At 44.0% G+C, this 21230-nt stretch overlaps 1 protein-coding gene across 4 annotated transcripts in view; it reads right to left on the reverse strand.

Moving 5' to 3' along the window:
* Nucleotides 1–16166: 16166 nt before the first annotated feature.
* Nucleotides 16167–21230, reverse strand: part of OTUD7B (OTU deubiquitinase 7B) — a 1511480-nt gene continuing 1506416 nt past the window's right edge. For all 4 annotated transcript variants that reach the window (XM_044079900.1, XM_044079902.1, XM_044079901.1 and 1 more), the window contains one exon: nt 16167–19608. In XM_044079900.1, the coding sequence (XP_043935835.1) occupies nt 18286–19608 (1323 nt within the window). In that variant the 3' untranslated portion in view covers nt 16167–18285. The remainder of the gene's footprint in view (nt 19609–21230) is intronic.

Here is a 21230-nt window from a genome sequence, read left to right on the forward strand (position 1 = left end):
AAGATCACAAAATGAATTCCTATCGGTCTGTCCAGGCTTGGGGGAAGGAGGGTGGGACGCAAGAAAGAAGGCGAAGAAGACAACTAACATGGAACGTTATGGTAGGTACATAACTTCTTAATGTTAAGTTGTCTATCTCGCCTTCATTCTTGCTGGATGGGACCGCGTCCCTAGCACCTTATCCTGGGTGGCCTATCGGAACAGACTCTTGAGAACAGTGGAACCAAAGTTGGCACGGTTTCTGGAGACCATGTCCAATTTGTAATGTGAAATGAAGGTATGAGGAGAAGCCCAAGTGGCTGCTGCACAAATGGAATCTATTGGCAGCCTGTCCTGAAAAGCTACGGATGTAGTTAATGCCCTAGTTGAATGAGCTCTAGGTCTTGAAGGTAATTTTTGATGTCTGCTCTCATAGATGAAGGTAATTGTAGAGGTGAGCCATCTAGAAAGGGAAACTTTAGTAACTGGATGGCCCGATTTCCCTTCCGCATATGATAGAAAAAGCTGATCAGATTTCCTGAATTGTTTAGTCCTGTCTAAATAATATCTAAGTTGGCGGTGAACATCCAGAAAATGTAGCTTTTGTTCCGACCTGTTGGAATAGTTAGGGAAAAAGACGGGGAGATCAATCATTTGGTTTAGGTTTGTTTGAGAAGAAACCTTAGGTAAAAATGATGGATTAGTACGGAGGGATATGCTATCTTTGTGAAACACTAAGTAAGGAGGGCGACTGCACATAGCATGGAGTTCAGATATCCTTCTCGCTGAAGTTATGGCTACTAGAAAAAGTGTCTTCCATGAAAGCAACTTCAGAGAACATGAAGCCGCTGGTTCGAAAGGGGGAAGGATTAAGGATGCCAGAACCAAGTTCAAGTCCCATTGAGGTGGGGGATCTTTGATTGGAGGCTTGAGAAGAAAAACACCCCTTAAAAAGGCTTTGCAGAGTTTGTGAGCCATGATGCTGGACTCCGAGACACCTACATGATAATTAGATATAGCAGCCAACTGAACTCTAATGGTAGATGAAGAAGATCCTAAATGAAAGAGTTCTGCTAAAAAGTCAAGAATAGACTGGATAGGTGCAGTGAAGGGATCTATATTTTTTGATGTCGCCCAAAAGGAGAAGTGTTTCCATTTGCTATTATAAATCTTCTGGGTAGAAGATTTATGAGAGGCTATCAAGATATCTCGGACCGAGCGAGATATTAAGGGAAGCCTGGCTAAGGTCGGAATCGGAGAAACCACGCTGTGAGGTTGAGAGAATGAAGAGTTTGGTGCAGCTGGCCCGATTGGTGGGTCAACAGATCTGGCACTGGGTCCAGATGCCAACGCTGCACCAAAAGGTAACGATGAAGGAACGGAAACCATATCTGTTGAGGCCAGTAAGGGGCAATGAGGATCATTGTCACTCTCAAGGCGATAGCTTTCTGAATTAGTTGAGTTATCAGTGGAAAAGGGGGAAAGGCATACAGAATTCCCCGGGGCCAATCGTGGACTAGAGCATCTCTGGTGGGATGGCCTGGTAATGGGAAGAGAGTGAAGAAGTCGTGACACTTGCTGTTTTGGGGAGTAGCAAAAAGATTGCAGCAAGGCTGGCTCCATCGTTGGAACACTTCTTCCAGTACTGATTTCTTCAGAGACCACTCGTGGGGCATGAGAATTGCCCTGCTCAACTTGTCTGCAATCACATTGGACTTCCCAGGAATGTGCGTTGCTACCAGAAAACGCTGAGACGAGATCTGGTTCCGCCTTGTTTGTTGATGTACCACACTGCGGACATGTTGTCCGTCTGAATTGCAATAGTCCCTGTGGGAAGAGAGTCATGAAGGGCTTGCAACACTAAAAGCACTGCTCTCATCTCTAAGACATTTATGTGCAAGTGGCACTCGAAAGGTTGCCACGTGCCCTGGACTGTCCTGCCCTGATAATGCCCCCCCACCCGATCAGGGAGGCGTCTGTTGTCAATGTGGTGACTGGGGGAGGGAGAGTGAAGGGTCTTCCTTGGAGAACCTGAGGTGATGTGATCCACCAAGACAGTTGATTCTTGCATGATTGAGTTATCAATATGGTGTGGGACATCAGGAGCTGTTGGAAGGACCATTGAGTAAACAGCATCCATTGGGGGATCCTCATATGGAAGCGAGCTAAGGGGAGAAGGGGGATAGCTGCTGCCATGATTCCTAATACCTTCAAAACTAGTCTGGCTTTGACTTTGTTGCATTGTAAGAGAAGGTAAACTTGTTTGCGGATGTCTGACACTCTGCTCTGTAAGTCTGGCTGAAAGATTGAGTGTGTCTAATGTGGCGCCTATAAAGGTAATAGATTGACAAGGCGACAAGGCAGATTTTTCTAAATTTATTGAAATGCCTAGAGCTTGGCAAGTTTGGATAGTGAAGTCTCTGGATAGAAGTAGTTGATGTTTGGTGGTGGCAGTAAGGAGCCAGTCGTCTAAATATGGAAACACCTGGAATCCTTGACGTCTCAAGTGAGCTGCGACCACTGCCATGCATTTGGTAAACACTCGAGGGGCTGTAGTGAGACCAAAGGGCAGGGCTCTGAACTGGTAATGATTGGCTCCCAGCCTGAAGCGGAGAAATCTCCTGGAGCGTCTGTTCATCTTTATATGGTAGTACGCGTCCTGAAGATATATCGAGCACATCCAATTGTCCTGACCCAAGAAGGGTAGAATGGACTGTAGCGTGACCATCCAGAATTTTGTTTTTTTGACATACTTGTTTAAATTGCTGAGATCCAGTATGGGTCTCCAGTCCCCTGTCTTTTTTGGTACCAAAAAGAATTTGGAGTAGATTCCGGATCCTTGTTGGTCTGCTGGGACTGATTGGATAGCACTTTTTGATAGCAGCTTTGAAATTTCTAGTGCTGCTTGTTCCCTTAGACTAGGTGGAACGTGTGGAAGGGATCCTTTGGGTTGGGATGGAATGTGAATAAAGGGAATTTTGTAACCCTCGGATATGATCGACTGTACCCATTTGTCTTGTGTAAGGCAAAGCCAGGCTTTTGGGTACAGGGATAATCTTCCCCTGACTGCCTCCGAAGGTGGACAGCCGGGCAGCTCCTCAGGGATGCTGAAAGGGTTTATCAGAGAAAGTTTCTCTGCTACCCTGGTTCTGCGGACCTCCTCTGCCTCTAGGGTGGTGTCTATTGTTATTCCCCCCCCTGCCTCTAGAGGGGAATCGACCTTGTGCGTCAGATGAGACTCCCTGGGTTTGTTTGCGGAACCACATCTTTCCTCCCCTCTGACCTTTGGGATAAGGCCTAGAAGGGGTAGAAAAACGGACTCCCACGGCAGAGTGAGTCTTACCTTCCACCTCGCACCTAGTCAATGTATCCTTCACCTGAGGACCAAACAAGGATGATCCATCAAAGGGGAAATTGGTGAAGGAAGCCTTGAAAGGGTCCGCAAAGTTGCACAGCCGCATCCAGGCATGACGTCGTAGGGCAATGCCTGTGCCTGCGGCTCTACTCGCTCCATCCGCAGCATATGAGATAAGCCGCATGGAGGAGTTAACGATGGAGTTCAGGGTTGCCAACTGGGAGTTCATTCTGTCTTGGAACCCGTCAGCTGTTGGATCCTTTACCTCTTCACTCATATCCTTGAGTAAATCTCTCTGGAGACGAGTGAAGTGACATAAGTAGTTCAGCGACCGCATTGAAAAGGTCGCTGATGAGAACATCCGCTTACCGTACCTGTCCATGGTCATAGATTCCTTATTAGGAGGATGGATAGGTACTGAAGGATCGGCTAACTCCTTCTTAGTGGCTGTGGCCACCACCATGGCATCAACGGGGACGCCTTTAGACAAAAAATCTTTATCTCTAGGGGCAGTAATAAACTTAGACGGCCTCCTCGGGGTGGGTTCCACTGAATCAGGAGCCGTCCAGGCCTTCTTTGCCACCACTTCCATAAGGGGGTCAAAGGGAGGGGACACCCAGGAGGTAGAAGGGCGAGAGCCGAATGCCTCAAGGTACACTGACTCATCCTCTGAAGGGTTAAGGGCTGGCCAGTTCCCCCTCTGTTTCGGGATCTCAAGGATGTCAGCAAAGGAGACATCCTCAGAGGGGGATCGAGGGGAACCTTCAGATTCCTCTAAGTCAGTGTCAGAGGTGATAGACTCAGGGGAGTCGATGTGCTTCCTCTTGCACTGCCTCTTCCTAGGGGTTTCTCCTACCGGGTCAGGAGAGGCCTCGGAAGAGGAGGAAATTCCCAATGGGGAAACTTGAGAAGTTGGCTCTCTGCGGTCTGAAGCAAGAGTGTGTGTAGAAATCACCGCAGGCACTGATGATGGAGGGGCTGACGGAGCCGACTGTGGGGCAGACACTGGTTCTAGCACGCTCCGCATGACCTCGAAGGCACCCCTATCGGGTAAGGCCGGAGGTCCCCACTCCGAAGAGACTAGGACCCCCCCGGCACCGACAGGGACGGCTCCGAGGCTGATGTCGGAGCCAAACTCACCAGCGCCGAAGCATCGAGAGGGAGAGCGGGGTCGGACAAGGGTCCGATGCCACTCGCCCCCTCGGAGCCGACGAGGGAAGCTCGGCGCCGAGATCCCTCCAAAGAGGAGATCGGAGCAGACGACGGAGCCGAAAGGGAAGGTATCGGATCCGACGCACCGACAGTCATGGCCCCGATGAGCCCCGGCTCCGAGCTCAAAGGAGTCGGAGGAGGAACACATTGAGGGACAGAAATAGCCACTGACCGATGAGTCGGGCTATGAAGCATTTGGGCCAGCACCTCGGACTTGAGAAGTCTACTCACTACCCTTTGCAAATCGTGGTCAGATAGCCTGGAAGACCGTGAGGAATGCGATCTATGGCTCCGCTCTGAAAGAAGAGGGGATCCTGGTGCCGAGTGAACGGAGCCGATGGAGGGAGACCTAGATCTCTTTCTTAAAGGTTGCTCCGATAAAAGTATCGGAGCCAACTGAGTCTTATCAGCCTCGGCTCTGGCCGGAGCCGAGGTAATAGTATGAGGCTTGGAAACATCGGCTCCAGCCGGAGCCGATGTCGAAGCAGTTTTGATGCTTCCAGAGGATGGCTCTGAAGCCGGAGCCGACTGTCTGGAAGTCTTAGAAGGCCTCCCCGACACAGACTGGGTCGGGGGGCCTTCAGGCTTTAATAAGCCACGCAAAATCAATTTATTTTGGCATTCCTGCAGGACGCTAGGGCTGAAACCATGGCACACAGCACATGAGTCCTGCAGGTGCAAAGGTCCCAGGCAATACACACAAGAAGTGTGACCGTCTGTCAGAGACGGTTTCTGACAGCACGAATCACACTTCTTGAAGCCTGAGACCTTAGAGTCTTTAGACATAGTAAATCAGTGTGAAAACACAAGCACAACACACAAGCACACCCTTAAGCAAAAAATAAATTTCAGTCTCACTGAAGGACTACGGGAAGGAAGGGCCTAGCTGCCTTAAGAAGGAAATAAAAAGGGATTTTAGACACTAGAGGGGGACCCGATTTAAACTATCTGAAATACTACAAATAAAACTATGTTAAAGGAACAAAATTTAGGGGTTGAAATAGAAGTTTCTAATCAGAAAACTTAGTAACCTGCCAGAGCCGGTAGAAGAAGCACCTCGTCAGCTAAGCGGCAAACAAGATCTGAGTAGTTACCGCCTAGCATTGTGGGATATAGGGGAGCCTCGAGCCGGTGGAATTAGCTCTCGAGCTTTAGTATTGGCCGAGTCGGAGCCGAGGATCGGCTCCGAACCCATCCAGCAAGAATGAAGGCGAGATAGACAACTTAACATAGATTTTTATGGTCCTTTGGATGGAAGCAAACTTTTTTGATGAGCAGAGGTCTCACATGAGTGCACGTTCAAGCAGGCAGCTTATGAATGATGTACAGTTGTGTACCTACCAAAAATGTAGATGTTCGAGTGTATTCACTGTTGCAGTCATTACACTTGGGTTATCCTGCTGGCAGGCTACCAGCAGTCAGCCTGAATTCCAAAGTCCTGGTCCGGAGTCGGTTGCTGTCGCCTCTTCCCTGACGTTAGTGCGCCAGGGGTATAAAAAATGCAGCCGACACCATTTTCTTCAGTTTTTCTTGCCCCAGATGTCAGGTGCCCCCAAAAGGGTAGGCTAAAACACATTGCTTATAAAAGCATGCACTAAAATAAACAATACCTTCATCTACAAGCAAATACACCACATAGGTTGTATAGGATAGAGAAGTACAGATAAGTCCCAGCAAAGAAAGGGGGATGGTGGGTGGGTAACCTGGACTGCAACAGTGAATACACTCGAACATCTACATTTATGGTAGGTACACAACTGTACTATGTTCATCATGTTTCACTGTTGCAGTCATTACACATGGGCTGAATCCCAAAGCTGAGGTTGGGCGGCTGAGTCTAAATAGAATTAGGACTGGCTATAAAGCCCTGCAGAACTGCAGTGGCAAAGCCTGCTCTGGATTTAGAGTAAAGAGGTAAGTGGTAGTGCTTAGTAAAAGTGTGCACTAAAGTCCAAGTTGCAGCCTCCAAAATATCCTTGGTTGGTACTCCTCTGAGGAAGGCTGCTGAGGTGGCTGCTGCCCTGGTAGAATGTGGTCTAATGCCCTTAGGCACTGATTTGCCATGCTGTGAATAGCAGAAACGAATGCAGTGTCCTATCCATTTTGAAATAGTCTGCTATGAGATTGCCTTTCCTTGTGATCCTGCAGCACATGCCACTAAAAGTTGCTCAGTCTTTCTGAGAGCTTTAGTTTTGTCCAAGTAGAAGCGTAGCTGTCTGTGTATGTCCAAAGAATGCAGAAGTCACTCCCCTTTATTCTGTGGGTTTGGGTAAAAAGTAGGCAAATGAATGGTTTGGTTAAGAGCCACACTGGACACTACCTTAGGCATAAATGTTGGGTTTGTCCATAGAGAAACTCTGTCCGGATGGAAGATAATAAAAGGTTCCACAGCCATTAATGCCTGTAACTCTGAGACTCTTCTTGCTGAAGTTATTGCTAGGAGCAGAGCTGTTTTTCATGATAAGAATTTTATTTCAGCTGTATTGGCTGGCTTGAAAGGAGTCAGTGAGAGTTTTTCCAAGACAGAATTGAGGTCCCATGCAGGCATTGGTGCTCTCCTTGGAGGTCTTATGTTTTTGGCCCCCCTGAGGAACTGCCTAAGCAATCCATGTGAAAAAAATAGGTGGGTCTGTATTGTAATGAGCTGAAATGGCAGAGGCATGGATCTTAATTGATGAGAAAGATAGGCCTTTGTCTAGCATCTCAGTTAGTTATTGTAAAATCTGAGGAATATTTGGAACAAGCGTGTCAATTCCTTGTGCCTGGTTCCAAGCACAGAATCTCTTCCATTTTTCTGCATAAGATTTTCTGGTGCTGGGCCTCCTGGCCTCCAAAATAACATCCATATCTTCTTCAGAGAGAGGTGTATTCTGAATGGTTACACTACCGGCCATGCAGCTAGATTTAGGGTTCTGAGCTGGCTGTGCAGGATCTGATTGTTTTGTTGGGTCAGTAAATGAGGAATTTGAGGCAATGTCCAGGCTAGGCCTTGGGATAAGCTCCTTAGGATTGGGTACCAGTGTTGGCATGGCCAATCCGGGGCAATCAGTATCATTTGTGGCTTCTCTTGTCTGACCTTTAGGAGTACCTTGGGGAGGAGAGGCAGTGGAGGAAAGGCATATACTGTGAGGTTGTTCCAGCTGAAGGACAAGGCATCCACTTTCCATGCTTGTTTGTGATAAGTCCTTGTGCAGAATCTCTGAAGCTGGCAGTTTTGAGGGGAGGCAAAAAGATCTATGTCTGGGCATCCCCATTTCCTTGTTATCATGCTTTAGATTTGTGGATCTAGTTTCCACTCGTGAGGATCCATGAGGTTTCTGCTTAGTTCGTCTGCCAGAGCATTTGTTTTTCCTGGCAGGAATTGTGCTTGCAGGTGTACTTGGCAGGTCAATGCTGTGTTCCACAAAATCATGGCTTGCCTGCAGAGGGGGTAGGAATGTGTGCCCCCCTGCTTGTTTATGTACCACATGACTGTGGTGTTGTCCGTCTTTATCAGCAACTGTCCTGGATGAAGTAGGTCCTTGAAGGCTGTCAGGGCATTTTGTACAGCTAGCATCTCTTTTTGACTGATGTGAAGATGCCTTTGGCTTGGGGGCCATGTGCCCTGAAAACATTGTCCTGCCATGTGGGCCCCCCCAGGCATAATCTGATGCATCTGTTGTTAGTGTTTGCCTGGCTGTGGGTAAAGTGAATGGCTCTCCCTTGTTGTGGTGACAGGCCTGTGTCCACCATCAAAACTCCTGTTGCAGGCAGGGAATGAGTGAAATTAATGATTCCAGGCTGTGGTAATGTTGAGTCCAAACACTTTTTAGATACCATTGTAGTTTCCTCATATGCAGTCTTGCATATGGAATTAGCAGAATGGAGGAGGCCATGTAGCCCAGAGCCTGCAGAATTTTTCTTGCAGATAACTGGGTCTTTGTTGCCATGCTTTCGAAGTAAGATGTCAGTTGCCTTTGTTTGTCTGGCGTGAGATAAGCTATCTGGGCAGTTGTATTTAAGCTTGCACCCAAGAATATTCTCTCTTGAGAGGGTACTAGTTTTGATTTCTTTTCGTTTACTGTGTACCCTAGGCAAATTAGTAATCTTTTTACAAACGTCAGATGCTTTAGTAGAATATCTTTGGTCTCTGCTTGAATAAGGCAGTCGTCCAAGTAGGGATGTATTTGAATTCCTCTTTGTCTGCAAAATGCAATTACTGGTGCCAGGCATTTTGTGAAGACCCTGGGCGCAGTAGATAAGCCAAAGGGCAGTGCAGAGAATTGGTAGTGCATTGACCCAGCTATGAATCTGGGGTATCTTCTGCAAGATTGTCTGATTGGGACATGCAGGTATGCCTCTTTGAGGTCCAAAGTTACAAGCCAAGCCTTCTTGCCCACCAAGGGCAGAAGCTGCTGCAGAGTCAACATTTTGAATTTCGGAACGTCCAGAAAAGTATTTAGAATAGACAGGTCCAGAATTGGTCTCCATGCTTTGTCCATTCTTGGTACTAAGAAAAGTCTTGAGTAAAATCTTTGTCCCTGCTCTTGTTGTGGCACTGGCTGAATAGCCCTCATGTCCATGAGAGAGCTTGTTTTTGTGCCTCTGCCCATTGATTGTGTGGCAGGTTTGGCATACCTTTTGCCTTTGGAAGGGTGTGAAAGTGGAACCTGTAGCCCTGAGAGACTATACTTAAGACCCATTTGTCCTGGGTGATCGTGTGCCAATTTTGTGAAAAAAGTGCTAGCTTTCCCCCTAAGGGTGCTGCCAAAAGATAAATACTTGGCATTGGCAGAGGGAAGTCATTGGGACTGTTTCCTATATGGCTGTGATTTGTCTTCTCTGCTTTTGGAGGGAGAAGCACCCCATTGTTTGGGCCTGTATGAGCCCTGGGGCTGTTGTCTGCCTCTAGGGCGTCTGTGCCTCTTTGTCATCTGTCTGACACGGGAAAGGACCAATTCTTAGAAGGCCAGTTCCTGCTAAATCTGGGTGTCTGTACCTGTAAGAAATCCTTCGCTGTCTGCATAGATTTAGCTTTATCCTCCATTTTCTTCAACACCTCTTCTGCCTTAACACCAAACAAAGTATCATGCTGTAATGGAGCATCCAATAATTTTGCTTTAACATGATCAGGCAGAGTCTGTTCCTTTAACCAAGCATGCCTTCTAATGACAGATCCTGTTACAGCGGTCCTGCAAGAGGCCTCCAGTGAATCATAACCACATTGCAAAGTATGTTTTCCCACTTGTTCAGCTGCATGCAATAAATCCTGCAATTCCTTGTTCTTAGAACATTCAGAATTTGTCAACATTTTCTGTTTTAACAGAGACATTAAGTATTGCTGATATTTAAGCATATGAAACTGACAATTTAAAGCCCTTACAGCCAAGGTAGCAGAAGTGTAAACTCCCCCCCCCCCATCTGTACAGTGCCCTAGAATCTCTATCTGATGGGACAGGGTTTTTTGCAATAGCAGCCTTGACCCCTCTGGGACCCTGAGAAATAGTTTCTGGGTCAGCAGCAGGGTTTTTATATAGAAATTTATGAGAATCTGGAACCCTGTAGTATCTGTCTGGCTTAACAGGTGCAGAAGGTAAAGAGTCGGGAGACAGGCCGGACTCTGAAAATACATAATCTACAATGTCTAAAACAGGAGGAATAGCAAGAGGTCTGTGGTGAAGTAGTAAAAGAAAGTCTCTGAGCCTTTTCTTAGAATCTGAATAATCTTGGCTCTCCCAGTGGAAATGCTCCCTCATGGTATGCAGGGTTTCCCCAAATGAGTAATCCTCAGGAGGAGAAGCTGAAGGAATAGATTCTTCAGCAACAGAATCCTCATATGGAGGAACAGAGTATCCCTGTTCTGAAGAGGAGTCAGAGGAAATGGAAACCTGATCAGAGGAATCATATTCAGTATCTTGCCTAGGCCTCTTATCAGGAGGGGGATGGGAACCCCTGATCAAAGTAATTAGGTCTTCAGCCATTTTGAGCATCTGTTTCTTAGGCGTGGAAGTCTGTCCTGGAGAATGCTGTACTTGTTTCCTTGTCCTTAAAACTGTTTTAGTCTTTGTCTTGGATGCTGAAGTTGGCTTGATATAAAGCTGTGTAGGTCTGAAAACACCCTCAGAAGCTGATGCCTGCTCAGCGGCTCCGGACCCATCTGAGGGATTAGTTTCCGAAGGCCCAATACCTTGAGTATCCAGAGGCCTAGTTGTCTCCACGTGGGAGTCGGAGGCGGCCTGTGGCTCTGAGGTAGCGGGTGTCAGGGGCTGTGAAAGCGCCTCACTGAGAACCGGTGAATGGCCTAGAAGAGGCTTCGTCGTCGGTTTTGGACCTCGGATGCCTGTCCTTTTGTTTTTCCTTGCTTGTTTTTTATGAACTCCGGTCGTTGGTTGTTCCGACGGCATTATGTAGTTAAACCTTCGGCCAAAGTAATGAAAAGCAAAATCGTACCAATGCTTAATAGTGCGTTGGTTAAATCTAGCACAAAACCGACAACTAGCAACATCGTGGTCAGGGCCTACGCAAGGAATACAGTAAGAATGAAAATCCTTATGAGGTATTTGCTACCCAAAAGAAATACAAGTGTTAACTTTTTCTGACATCAGTCTGGAGCAAGAAAAAAGTTTCCCCAATGGGGTACTTAGCTTTATAGAAGACTTCGGATCTGAAATTCAATTTCGAAAATCTCAGGAGTCGGCCGACCGGCACTTGCGAACTGCTTTTGCTTCGGGCACCGCGCGGCAAGAAAGACTGAAGAAAATGGCATCGGCTGCATCTTTTATACCCCTGGTGCACTGACGTCAGGGAAGAGGTGGCAGCAACCAACGCCGGACCAGGACTTTGGAATTCAGGCAGACTGCGGATAGCCTGCCAGCAGGATAACCCAAGTGTAATGACTGCAACAGTGAAACACGATGAACATCAGGGTTTGCAAGGGCTCCAACTTATGTAACTAGCAGCCACTTGTCCAGGTAGAAGAATATTTTCATTTCTTGTAGTCTCCATTGTTCTGCAATGCTGGCCATATATCTGGTGAACATCATATGGCTGTGGTGAATCCAAACAGAAGAGCATGAAACTAATGACCAAACATCTTTGACTATCTTAAAATGCAAGTAAGCATCCTGGAGGTCTAGAGAGTGCATCTAGTCCCCCACTTGCCAAGCACGGGAAGACTTGTCTTCATGGAGACCACCTGAAATGTCTATTTTGGGACTAATTAATTTAGCCTGCTTATGTCCAAATCTGGTCTGAGGTCCTTTGTCTTCTCCAGAAGCAAAATAATCTTTAATATCTGGACCCTCTCAGATGTGGCAGAAAGTCTTGGATGGCCCTTTTTACAAAGAGGCTCATTATCTCTTCTTGGCCATTCGTATCTTATGGGAAGGGATATCAAGTGACATTATGGAGTGCAATAGAGGGGAGTGCAATACAGAAGAGTGTGGAATAGGAATCTGAAGCCTTTGGATATAATGTTTTTTATTCAGCTGTCCATGATGGGCAGCCATATCAGAAGCTGGAATGACAGATGAGACTGACTGCCTCCACAGCAAGACAGTAAAGGCAAGCCTTCTGCCTTCCACAAATTTTGCTGAAGTTCTCCTTCTGAGTTACAAAACACTTGAATTTGCTGAATTCTCCCTCAGTGCATATCATTTCTTAAAGGAATGATGGCTGGCTTGGTCTCTCCCTGAATATTAGTCCTGTTGTTATTGGGTCTTCTATTTGAAACACATTTACCCAAGAGCATTTTGAGTCCTGGTAAACAAGTACTGTAACCTGTAAATGCACTCATAACTATGAGCATTTTACCATCTGTCTGCTTTCTTGAAACTTCACTCTAACCTATGAACCACAAACGTTTGGTCTCATTAAAAAGAGCTCTCAGGAAACTTTCTTTGAAAACCTTGAAATCAGTCCACTGCAGTCAGCTGTAGTGGAGGACTGTGATGCTGGCACCTTCTTTTGTCACTCCAACCACTGAATAGTCTGCAAGGTGCATGGAGACTGGAAGCTAAAAATATTGCTGCCTGTGAGAAGTGTGCTTCTCCTTAAGATCATTTTCACCTTGCCAGTACAGATTCAGTGTCTTGTATAACTCATCTGCAGCATCCCAGTGAAGTCTAAGCATACGAGCCAAGTAATTAATCTCCCTGAAGGAAAATATGGAACATCCAAAAAATTCTTTCTGCAATGATCAGGATTGATGGACTTTTTTTTTGGGGGGGGGGGGCGAGTGGAGGAAACAGTAGAAATGGATTCCTCTCTAGAGTATCCAGAGAAATAAAAAAATACACAACGGACAACACTACTAATATGCCCAAGCCCAAAGGCTGCTTGAGGATCATATGTGGACTTCTTGGATTAGGGGCCATGACAATGGAGTTCTTTCACATCTCTTGTTTGACCAAGGAAACTTTTCTGTTGGCTGGAGACATCATCCAGGAAGCCAGCAAGTGCTAACAGAAAGCCTCCAGAAGAACTTCCTCTGGGGAAAAAGAGGTGTTAAGGGGCAAATACTCCTCATGCATCAGCTCAAGAATATTCCCAATTTTGGGGTCATATGGGAAAAATATAGGGACTTCCAATCCATCTCCATCATTAGTACCCAGTACAAGAAACTCTAAGAGCTGAGTGGCCTAGTGGGCTTATGCACTATGCTGTAGCTGATGGTCCTGGGTTTGAGACTTGGCAAGGCTAAATTTTGGGTTGGGAGGGTAGCCTAATGGTTAAAGTGTTTGCCTTACAAACACAAGGTGCAGGGTTTGAGTCTCAAGGGATAATTGGCTAGGCTTAAAATGGCTCACAAGGACAGTTAGCCTAGTACTAATCTATGAACCTATAAAGAAGAGTCAAGATGTTTCCTCTTACAGCTTAGCTTTTCCTGACTCCTTGCTGGGAATCTTCGCAGTATGAAAAAATGTGTGTGCCTGACGGGTAATTGAATCTGCAATGGTAATGCTTCCAACAGCTTTTTGTTCCTCTGGTTCTGAAGATATTGCAGGTAACAAGTTTTGCATGAAAAGTATTGGTGAGAGCTGGGGATTTTGCAAGCGTAGGTGTTGGCCCTTGCATCAATGAAAAAAGTGCTGACAGGGTCAAGGCTTATAACATGCCATTATTCAGATTATCTACCCTGAAGGAGAGCTGCCAATCACCAAAAGGTTCTGTGATCAAATGACAGTTCAGTCCCAGTGGAGATGGGCTATTAACACTGAGCTTAGTACCACCTACCTCCTCACTAAATGGTCAAAGGTCATTGATGCTACTGCACACACAGCCAGTTCAGGAGGAGGAAAGTTTTAGGGACTGTATGTCAATCACAATCAAATTGAGCCTAATTCTGACTGGGTGCTCCCCCATTCCTCAAGAATCAGCACCAAGAAGGGTGCCAATACAGGAGTGACTAGGACTGAACCCTGTCCACAAAGAAACTGGGGAGACAGATGAGTCACATCTTCACCTGGGCGTGCAGCAATGCCTCCATAAATTTAGCAATACTTCAATCACTTTAGAACAGTCAAATGTCAACAGTCACACCTGTTATGAAAGAAAACCGAGCTTGTGGAGCTCACAGATCTGACAGGGGAGGCACAAAGACTTAATCATCTCAGATTTACAAGCTGGGGACAACTGTTTCTCTAGGAGCTTTGGTCTATTGCCAGCTTTAATAACTACAGTAGGGCAGTCAGAAACAGCAGGAGTCAATTCCAGTAAATAACATCTTGACTAGAACCAGACAGCAGGAATGAAAGTCTGAAGTTGATCCTTGGCTGTTACGCTGGATGGTGCTGTGTGTATAATTCGGAACGAAGAGGACGGTTTTCTTGCCATATCCTGTTCTGATGAAAGAAGTCTTTTTAATAGCAACTTATTTCATGTCAAAGACTGCACTTATTAAAGCTCTTACAAATTTCACAAAAAGTTTTTATATGCTTAGAATCTAAGCAAATGTCACAGAGTGGCAGTCTTGGGGAGAGATTTTGTGGCTGCATTTAGAAAATTTTCTGAAATCTACATGTTCGGCTAACCAAAATATCAATACTGACACTAAACACAAGCAACTTAATCATCAAGTAAATTCTCAGCAGCTTGTTCAGAATCTCAAGCCATACAAGACTTCAGAAAAATGCTGAAACAAACTGACTAAACTGAAGTGGGAAAGAAAACAGCATGCACGAACCATAGCCCAAGGGAGCAGAAACTACACAAATTGCCAAAATCCGCTAAGCAGGTAATAGCAAAAAGATCCAAAACTTCTGAAGTTGTTTATCCAAAGAAATCATGAAGATTATCTGTTATCAGTATAAATCAGCAACAATCAAATATTTAAGAGCCTGGGGCCACTTTTTGAGTGGCAAAGGAAATCTGATAAGAGCTCAGGACAGCCAAAAATACGATGGAGCTTGAGATAGTTTTCAGAGCTAGACATGAGCTTGTAGCCAAGACCTACAAATTCCAATTTGATGGACTGGATCATCCTACATCTCCAGCACTCAACAATGGCAAAAGTTCAGAGCTTCCATACATCTTATGCACTAGTGCCACAAAAGTCCTGGATAAACATGCCCAAATTCCTTGTAGTACTGCCTCTGAGAAACTGTGGAAAGGGCATTTAAAGGCATACTTTAAATCCACATGCCACTCTAACACAAAATGCAGTCTTCAGAGATGACTTGTACTCTGCGACAAGTTCAGCAGTGGTAAATGGAAAAAGCAGTGCAGACCAGCTTTATCCAACTATATGCTGATCATAAGGTTAGTACTAAGCAAAACTAAGTACTGCTTCCCCTCCTACTGTAAGAATAGCTGGTTCAAGTTCTATCATGTGATAAGGTTAATACACTTTAGTCTTCAAGACAACAAACAGGGAGAAAAGAACCTGCTTAATGTTGAAAAACACTACTTTTGGGGTTTATAAAATTTAAAGGTGCAGTTTAAATGCAATCAATACAGAACAAAAATATAACTTAACACTGCCTTATAATCACTGGATAAACATTCAAATGCTGCATAATAGAGATTCTGGAAGTCAGGTAAGCAAAAATGAAATCAATTAGTTGGCTTCAAGTTTTTTTCTAAAGCCTACTTAAGTATTGGAGCAAACACTTACAGACTGGATCCATCCCATCTCCTCAATGCCCCTGGCAAGATAAACATTTCACTTCTGATACTGCTGCTTTGGAGCACCTTGGATTCTGGCCTTATGAACAAACGTCTCAGGTGCACACATTTCTGGGGTTCTCATAAACCTTAAAATGTAAATGCTCAAATGTGCATAACAGAGCTGAAAAGGCAACATGGCAGTAGAAAAACAAGGTTTTGGTGTCCACGTTCTTCCATCTCTCACTGTGTGCTACAAACTGACATTATCCACTCCAAGGTCACATTCACATATCCTCCGAAAAATCACATGCACTTTTTTTGCACAGCAGATAATGTTGCTTAGTCACAAGCCTCACAACTGAAACCATATACACTGAATTCCATAACAAAAATGGAAAAATGTCAGACAAAAAAACATTTGGCAGTGAAATGCTTGCATTGTCCTCATAACTGCAAATAGAGCTTTAAAAAGACATTTTACGCAAAAGTAGAGCACCTACATTATGTATTCTGAAATGAATTATTACTTGCAATATTTGTGCTTCATTGTTTTAATTTACAGCATACTTTCTTTCTTTTCTTTTTATTTCTAATGTGCAAATTCTATACAACAGAATATTGCAATAATACAGAAATCCAGCAAGAAGCAAGTACTGGTGGTATATTCCAGAATTTCAAGTCTCAGAAGCATAATCTGATTATTTCGAGAAATGCTGTAAATCACTGCCCCTGACAAAGATTCTGCCTTTTCTTTCAATTTAACATTCACACTGCTTTATAAAATGGAGGTCTAGGCTTTCTTTTGCTTATCTGCTTAACAGTCCATGGGCAGTTAAGAAAGTTATTCAAATTTAATTCATAAGGACTACAGGACCATGCATAAGCTATAACAGTAATAAAGTGCCTGTTAAAATTACAGTTGAGCCCTTGCATGACTACAATTACACATCTATCACAATGACAGCTGTTGTGACCTGCAAATCAGCTCTGTGGTTACCATAAACAGTTACAGAATGTTTACAATTTTAGCAATAATTTTGCTTTGCACATGGACATGTGAAATGGCAGTGAAACTACCTTTGTTGTGACCAGTTTATGAACTTGCTTAAATTACAAAAGAAATCTTTTCCAGACTGACTCCTAAGTTGATGCATATAACAAACATTGTGAATGATTTTAGAAGAACCTGTAACATGCGTGATAGGGTTAGGGAATGGTTACAGTAACCACAGAGTTCACTATGAGAGAATATGTAATTACATGGACTTCAAATTCCTTTGGAACACAATTCCAAAGGAAAACACCAATTCATACCATCCCAAATAAATGTGTCAGTTAAAAAAACAAGGATTCTGAGAAAGTGGCAAAAGTGCTTTATGAACAACTGCTGCAGAAAGCAGCAGATCACTTTTCTGTACAACCAAACAGGAAATTCTAGTTCCACAAACAAGGACACTTTACAACCTCAACCCTGGTTTTATTGCCATATGAATGCCCTGGGTTTAAGCCAAAGCAGGTCCTCCTGATAATTTATTAACTGCACTGGCAAACAGACAGTTGCATTAAATGCCTGCAATGCAAAATTATTAATTCTTTAACAGAAAACCTTACTAAACTTGACAGCTTTTGAATATAGCACAAATTGTAACCTGCAGAAGTCATGCTCACAATGACAAAACAGGGTCATACAGCATAGGGATGAGGTATTGAAAATGAGTTAGTATTTAAGATATCTGTTTTTATATAAAATAGGTCAAGACAGCATAGGGATGAGAAATTGAAAATGAAACAGTATTTAAGACATCTGTTTTTATATAAAATAACTTAGTAGAGTTGAAGTGAGGCAGCCCTAACAGGTCAGTGTGCTACTTCAGCATACAAGGGACCCAGGTTTGGGAAGAAGCTCTGGATTTGTCTATGGAATACCCAGTTTCTTAGGTTCTGGGTGTCAGCAAATGCAAGAGTTGCTTATTACACCTTCTGCTGCGACCACTATGGACGGCCAAGATGACCTCCACAAATATGCTGTGCATGTCCAGCATATGTCAAAAGGCATGAAAATTAAAAAAAAACAAACAAAAAAACAGGGATAAACCGTCAGATATGACCATGCTTTCTTAACCTGGTTCTCATTATGTTCAGATGGTGAATGCTGTCAAATGTCTGGCTTCCAAGGGCTCTTGCCAACAAAGGAAAGATTAATTGCATTAAAAACAACACATGGAAATTGTAATACTGCCCCCCCTGTGTAAAAATATATATTAAACAATAAAAAGTCTTCAGTCAAACAATGCTGGACATTTTCAATTGTACTAGCTGCTCATGTTATGTGCAGACTGAGCCATGCTCACCAAGACTAGTTTTATAGAGTTCCTAAAAATGCACACGTAGAAGGGTTCTGCTAGACAGACCCTTTTCCATTCACAAGTTTCAAGCAGGAACAGAATATTTTCTCTTCTCTGCTGGGAATTCCATTCCTGTACCATAGTAGTGCTATGTGTAATATATTCCATTTGCTTTAGTTTGTGCACACCTGGTTAACACATCAACATAGGTGGCAAAATACTTTATTGCATAGCCCACACATACTTACTGGGTCCAACACAGCTGAAGTTCAATAACACAAAATAAAACAACACCTTCATTTAAAGCACTTAGAACCTGTGAGACAAGGATTCATTCTCCTTGTCCCTACTGCGTTTCTGTTCCTCTTTGTAGCAGCAGGAGCAATAGTTGCTTGTTTCTGGGCGGCCATAATAGCTACAGTTCGGTTGTCGGCATTTTGTTTGCTGAATATTAGAAGCAGTCCATGTTTTGGATCTATCTGCAGAGGTCATTCGTTGAAAGGTGTCCCTCTCTGCAGGTTCCCTGTAGCCACTGATGTGTGGTGAGTAGGCACCATCACATTCAAGCGGATAGTCTGGGGGATCATATGAATCTACAGGAGGGAACCTTCCTAAAGGGGTGGGGCTGGTAGGGCAAGGATGAGCATGTCCCTGGGGGTAGTACCGAGGTAAGGTGGCATATGAAGGTAGGCTGTGGCAAGTTCCCCCACCAACCTGCCTCCGAACCTCCTGAGAGCTAGGAGACAGAGATCCATCCATACTGTTCATTACTACTGGTCGAGGAATGCTAAACCTACTAGAATACATAGGCGAATATGGCAGTTTGGAAGCCACAGGATACCCTGAATTTGGACCACCATATCCTTGCACTGTGGAGAATGTGTTTGAAGATAAATTATCCCCAACGGTGTCCTTGTGCTCAAATCGCCTGTGAGAAAATGCTTCCTGTTCTGTCTTTTTCAAAAGACAGCCATTCAAAACTGCATTCCTTTCTGCTTCCTTCTGCTTCTGTTCAGCTAAATAGCGTTCTTCTGCATCAGCAAGATACTGTTGGATCATTTCTTCCTGGTACTGGTGACGATTGCTGGTCATGAGGTGGACAGCGAATATAAATTTTCTCTCACCCTGCATAGCTGCTCGTAAGATATTCAGACTGAGTTTGACATCACTGCTGTATTTGTAGGTATCTGAATGCAATCTATCAGAGGACGATTTAGGCAGACTGCTTTTCATGGAGGATAATGATCCATCCGGAAGAGAAGAGTCATCTTTGCTCCCCTTTCGAGACTTGACAGAACCTTTTTTCTTTTTCTCTAATGTATCAGTTTGTCCATTACTCAAGTTACTCTTGTTACTCTTACTATGCATAAGCCCTCCCACATTCTTCTTCAATTTGCTGCCAAGGCTTTTGCCAAAACTGCCCAGTTTGTTTGCAACAGAGTCTGCTCTCTTTTTATCTTTGTCCTTCTCCTTGTCCTTCTTTGGCTTCTCTTTGTCCTTACTGCTCTTGTTGCCACCATTGCTGTTGGAGCTGCTGCACACCGACTCCTTGTCAGACTCTCCTGACTCCACCACTGAGCGGGCATCATCTCCAGCTGAGGCAGTGGGCGATTCTGGCTGGGCAAGTGGAGCCTGATGAGAAAAAAAAACTGTTAAAACATCCAAATTAAAGTTTAACTATCCAACAGCAGAATCTGACAGGAGCAAAACATGTAGGAACAAACTTCCATTCTTGAAAGAAATGCACACTGTTCTTTACATGGCAGCTGTTCAAAGTTTCTGTACACAGAAGTGCTAACTTGTACTTCATAAAATGTTTAATTTAGATTCCCTCAAAATACAGTAAAGAACAGCAATACTTGTGAACTTTATGGGAAAAAGGGTGATAATGCCATTACATCTTGGGTCCTGGTAGTTTGCACTGTAACAGGTGAAGCTTTCCTACTTGTTCAGATCATCAAACTATTACAACCCTGTAGTTTCTAGTCAAACCATTCTAAATAATAAAGGTGGGGATGTTGTGTCATGTCTTAAGTATATCGGTTCTAATCCCGTAAATTAAATTATGTACTTATAACACTAGATCTAGAAGAGCAAGTCCATCTTAAGCGACTTAAAGGCAGCCACAGGTATTGGAAAAGCTTGGCAAACAAAACTTTACCAAGCTGCTAAGTTTCCTCCCCATCCCATAATGTACTGCCTAGCTCTTCATCTCCAATATTACAACACAAATGAAGCCTTCATCGAAAAGAAGGTGGAAGGTGGGCAGGAATGTTACCAAAGATATTCTTCCAGATCTAGCATTACAGTAAATACATGACATACATCTATCCTTCATAACTCAAAGGACAGAGCCCCAAGCTCTTTACACTTGGTGGCTCCCCCATGAGAACATACTCTTTGATACAGACATACTTCAAATAGAAGATGCATCTTGACTACTACATTACAGCTTGTAATGTACTGCAGTTATAAACAGACCATCTACCTGCTGCAAACATATTAAAAGACCTGCATTTTTTGAACAGGCTACTGAAAAAGCTAAGGCTGCAGTAGGCAATGCATTAAGTTCTAGTAATGCAGTACAGTACTTATGACAGCAAAAGCTAAATCACTCCGAAAACCATTTAACAATGGAAATCTTAAACAATTTATGGGCCTGCTTGTTTGAAGAAAATGAAACGAAGCTGGGTTTCTTTGCGTATGGACTTTGTTCCGTGAACAAAATAACAGCATCTTAACTGCTGGTAGGGCAGAAGTACTTATCAGAAATAAAATAAAAAGGAAAAAAGAAGGCTAAGTAAAAGTACTGATGTAGACTTGAGTCCGTTGCAACTTTAGGCATAAAACAGAGGTTAGTTTTAAAGTAATTTGCTGATGTTTCTATAAAAGTCATAGCACTTGATGAGACAAGTGCCACAATGCATTTTCTAGCTTGCCTTTCCTTTCTTTTTGGGGCTTTTTTTTCTTCACAGATTTTTTTTTTTGTTACAGAAAGTTTGTAAACTTATTAAACCAAGGCCCTCAAAAACTTAGCTTTTCAACTTGTGATATTACCATAGGGTAACATCAGTTTCATCCACAGACTTCAATGGGGCACCTTCGTGCATGCGCTGTGGTGTGCTCATTAAAGTCTATGGCTGCACAGATACTTTGCCTATGCCTACATCATGAAGGTTAAACTTCCTTGTTTTACCTCACTGATGGTCAGTGCAAGGAAAGTGCCAAGTCTGCAATAAATTTTAAATATGATG

The sequence above is a fragment of the Protopterus annectens genome, chromosome 8.part0 (assembly GCF_019279795.1).
Source record: "Protopterus annectens isolate FY-2018-M chromosome 8.part0, PAN1.0, whole genome shotgun sequence".
In the NCBI taxonomy this organism is placed as follows: Eukaryota; Metazoa; Chordata; order Ceratodontiformes; family Protopteridae; genus Protopterus; species Protopterus annectens.